General features: G+C 41.9%; 1 protein-coding gene across 1 annotated transcript; it reads left to right on the forward strand.

The window, feature by feature from the left end:
• The first annotated feature begins 1,675 nt into the window (after nt 1–1,675).
• On the forward strand, nt 1,676–4,286 carry LOC134032921 (POU domain, class 3, transcription factor 4-like). The gene has a single exon (XM_062476983.1). The coding sequence runs from the start codon at nt 1,900–1,902 to the stop codon at nt 2,980–2,982; it is 1,083 nt and encodes a 360-aa protein (XP_062332967.1). The 5' UTR covers nt 1,676–1,899; the 3' UTR covers nt 2,983–4,286.
• The last annotated feature ends 677 nt before the right edge of the window (nt 4,287–4,963 follow it).

The raw sequence follows: 4,963 nt of genomic DNA on the forward strand, positions 1-4,963 counted from the left end.
ATATAGGGGGTTTCTTAAAACAGAATTTTCCAAATAGGCTAAAAAATGATTCACACATAGGATGGAAGATGGATAATGATATCCGTCAATCTCTTCCGGAAAAGCGTTCACATTCTTCAAAAACCTTTAGCCAGATTTGAAACTGATAAATGCAATTGGGTAAATGAGCCTAGTTTAGAAAATGGCAAATTCATTCGTTCCCTTTAAGATTTGTGCGGTAGCATGTCAATCAATATGACATGTAGCCAGATGAATTTAGGTTGAAAAGGACTGCCAGTTTTTAATAGTAATTATGCTATTTCAAATACGTCCCAGTTTCAGACCACAAGAGCTTTGGCTCATCCGTGTGACCCCTTGTCAATCTAAAACAAATGATTCCACCCTAAATATTCACGCCCTTTAAATAAAAAATAATATTAATCCCATGCTGTTTTACAATATGGCCTTATTACGGAACGTCTATTCAAGCAGCCTTGGTCTATAACCTACGCAACGGCTCCGTTCAAAATTGAATTGAACTGAAACATCAAACATCAACAGTAAACACATTTAATTAATAAAAATATGTCAACCCATAATACAGTTCCAAATACACTTGCTACTTAGCATACTTCAATACAAGAATACATGTTATTTCAACTCTGTTTATGCCGAGTCAGCTTGTTTACCCCGTCCCTTGCAGCTGTTTTTCAGTAGCCTGCCCGGAAACCGGACCCAGCCGACCCAAATGGCCCGGTCTTCCCGTCTCCCGGTTATCTCACCTGCTCTTGCCTCGTCTTCCTCCTCCAGACCAACTCCTCAGCCGCCAGCTCTTTAATGACTTTCTGGTGGCTGCAGCCTTCTTTTATTTCTGCTAAATGTATGAAAATGTATGCAAATTTAAATCAAGCTTAACCTGGGAGCTCGAGCAATATATTTAATGGAATTTCAAACCAATAAGGGATCGGGATGCAGTCTTCTAATGGCAAATATAATTACGCAGCTAGGTTAACTCTCAAATATGCAGGTATATGTTTTTTTCTAACTGAGAAGACCTGTCGAGATTCTTAAATACCTGCGCACGGTTTTACTTATCTCTAGAAGCATGGACGACTGAATAAATATAAAATGGTTACTGATGCCAAAAAATGATGAGAAACCAAATGTTTGTATTTGACCACACATATTAGCTTCTGGCAACAGACATTCATTGAGAAATCATGTTGCATCCGTTTCTGTTTACGTGTTAGGCCTACAGTTCATATTTTATGTAGCATATACATATCAATTTACAAATTTGTTTCGGATTTTGCTCTTTTATGGATAAAGCATATAGGCTGGTTTAAGAAATACATGGAAAGAAAAATATGTTTCAGGTAATACTCCAATGCCTACCCAATATGATAACAACATATCTGAATAACTTTAAATTTAAAAAGTAATAATTAGCAAAGTGAGTAGTTCTTTGAAGCTAATGATATTCCTCTAAATTAAGTGTTGGCACGTCTTTGAAATGCCAGTGTGCTCTAATCTCCTCCTGTGCGCGCGCTCAAGGGTGACAGCGGTAGTAATAAGCTCGCGCTTAAATAAGTTGGAAACTTTAGTTAATAAACAGGAACTGCGCTCCATGGGTACACCATTCCACAGTCAGACCCACTGGAGCAGCACTTTAACTCACTTCCGGTTCGGATGGGACTTAACCCTTTCCACTACCGCACCTCCGCTTACAGAGGAACGGAGGCGAGGCTATCCATTCCGTCATTGGCTGAGGCCACAGCTATTGCGTTCCAGTCGTGCTGTGACTGGACCCGGTGTCTGTCAGTCAACGGCTGGCTTCTGCTGAGGCTCTGGAGAGAGGGAGATGTCAGAGGCTGAGCTGCGCCCTCCCCTCAGTAGCGCTAGTGGGGTTCAGCAGCCAGCATGGCCACAGCTGCCTCCAGCCCCTACACCCTGCTCAGCTCTAGCCCCATGCTCCACCCGGACAGCCAGGCCATGCAGCCCGCAAGCCCCTTCCGAGGCCACCAGAAGCTGCTCCAAAGCGACTACTTGCAGAGCGTCCAGAGTAACGGCCACCTCGGGCACCAGTGGGTCAGCAGCCTTGGAGAGGGCAGCCCCTGGTCGGCCTCTATGGAGCAGCAGGACGTCAAGCCGGGCCGAGAGGACCTTCAGCTCGGCATCATCCATCACCGCTCTTCGCACGTAGCTCATCACTCGCCCCACCACAACAATCATACCAACCACCCCGGAGCTTGGGGGACTCCTGTCTCTCACAACTCTTCCATCACCAGCGCCCAACAGATCAACATTTACTCCCAGACGGGTTTTTCGGTGAACGGTATGCTGGACCACGGAGGGCTCACCCCTCCGCCCAATCCCCAGAGCCAAGGCATGCACCCCGGCCTCAGAGACACACTAAGCCCAGATCAGAGCGACCTTGGTGGGCACCACTGTCACGACCACTCCGACGAGGAGACGCCGACATCAGATGAACTGGAGCAGTTTGCCAAGCAGTTCAAACAGCGGAGGATCAAGCTAGGCTTTACGCAGGCGGACGTGGGTTTGGCACTGGGCACCCTGTACGGGAACGTCTTCTCCCAGACAACCATCTGCAGGTTTGAAGCTCTCCAACTGAGCTTTAAAAACATGTGTAAGTTGAAGCCGCTGCTAAACAAGTGGCTGGAGGAGGCGGATTCGTCCACGGGGAGCCCGAGCAGTATTGACAAGATAGCTGCGCAGGGGAGGAAGAGGAAGAAGAGGACGTCCATTGAGGTGAGCGTGAAAGGAGTTTTGGAGACCCATTTTCTTAAGTGTCCAAAGCCCGCTGCCCAGGAGATCTCCTCGCTCGCGGACTCACTTCAGCTGGAGAAGGAGGTGGTGCGTGTGTGGTTTTGCAACCGGCGACAGAAAGAAAAACGAATGACTCCGCCAGGAGAGCCACCGCTCGAGGGACCGTACTCTCACAGTGGGAGCGCAGGAGATGCCTCCTCGTGCCATGATCTCTGACCGAGGTACTGGGAGTGATCCCCCCGCGAGACTCTCAAGCGCATGGGAGCACATTGGCACCGGGAGTGATGCTCCTCCTTGCTCCCATGACTGTCCCGTACAAACTCATGACTCCAGCACTGAGAAACACGACAATAACAATAACAGAGAAATACCTGTTCAGCCTTTGCCATTTTATATATCTGTTCTGGGGGGCATTGTTGCGCGCACATCAAATGTCTAATTTCTGAAATCATTTCTGGACCCAGTCAGTTGCCAAATTATTTTCTACGACATCAAGGATATGAATACAAAAATGTGCCTAATAACCTCCCAGCAACGCCTTGGTTTGTCTCCTCGTTGTCCCGCAGCTGGTTGTTCAGTAATAACCATTTGGGGAATTTGACTGATATAGTTTTCATTTTTAATTTTGCGTGTGGTTTTGGCTTTTCATCTTTTTTGTTTTCTATAAGTCTCTTTACATAAATAATGTATGGCTATTTGAATATTAATTGGTGTGCAATGCAAATAATAATCACATGTATCTTAGGATCTGTTTTGATATCATGCACCGCTGTTAGGAGACCACGGAGGCCATTTTACAAAGCACCTCGCGCGACGCAAACCATAGGCCTATCTTTTGATTTAAAACATGTTTTTCATATTTTATTATTTTCTACAATATACCTGTATTTAAGTACTATTGTGTCCATATCAATACACCTTGATTTGAGTTTTTTTAAATTATAGAACAATAACCTAACGACACTAAAGCACTTGGAGGATTTGATCTCAACTGTTCCATCCACAACGGTGTATTGTCCAGAAAAGCAACACACACTTGTTCTGTGGTTCTATTTATAAACTCAATAATTTGATATAAACCACCATCATCGACCATATAACTGTGTAAACTCAGAAACAGAAAGCCGTGAATTAGGTGAGTCGCATCGAAAGTCGACGATATACACTTGCCTATAATTATTTTATTGTACGTTCAATATCTAAAGTTTTATAATCTTAAATACTCCTGTTATTGCTTTTGTTTCTTAAATATTTTTTTCGAATATTGTACAGTTTTGTATATTACAAACTTTTTGAGGTCATTAATTTAAACAAATTCTCTTTAGTTATCCAAACACTTGCATTGTTAAAAAGAACACACAAAAACAACTCAATATTTTCAATAAAAATATGACTGTTTCGGCGCTTTTATTCCAAATTTCAATGACAAGTGAAGCAATTATTTATTTTCAGTATAAAGCTTGTATTATGTTTTGAAACAAACTATGTATGTTGTAATAAACAACCTTGTTACAATGGGGTGACCTGAGTTATAGTTATTTAAATGAGTTTTTTCATCAAACTGTTAGTTCGTGGAATAACAAAAATAAATAAAAAACATTAAAAAAAGAATAATACATTTTTATGATTTAATGAATCATATTAGCAATTGATTGAGAAAAAAAACTGCCTTTAGTATTACTAACAATGACAACATCAACAATGCGAATATTGTTATTTTGTTGTCTGCGTCATATTTTGGGCTGTTAAATTGAATAAATCATTAAATGAAAACAGGTTTAAACAATTACAACAGTTAAGGTTAGTTATCACGTTTAGTATGGTTACTATGACACAATTTTGCTGTATTTGTACACTTCTCACTATTATCTTCAATATATTATTGTGGCTGTCAGCATGTCCTCCAATTTACCATGTCTAAACAACAAAGATGCAGCACTCTATTTGCATGCCATAAACCTACATATATTATTGTGACCTTCACTCTTTCAATGTCATAATAATTTTTCTCTGAAAACACACGTTTTTGAGTTTATTTGCAACAACTTCAACATTAGGATGCAAAAGACCATATATCGTTCAAAATGATCAAATTTTGCACAATCTTATTCAGCAACATATACACTGAGCAGCTTTTCTGAGCAGTCTGTCTGAAATGTTATTGTCCGGGGCCTCTGCCCTTCTCCATCAGACATGC

The sequence above is a fragment of the Osmerus eperlanus genome, chromosome 13, assembly GCF_963692335.1.
Source record: "Osmerus eperlanus chromosome 13, fOsmEpe2.1, whole genome shotgun sequence".
NCBI lineage: Eukaryota > Metazoa > Chordata > Actinopteri > Osmeriformes > Osmeridae > Osmerus > Osmerus eperlanus.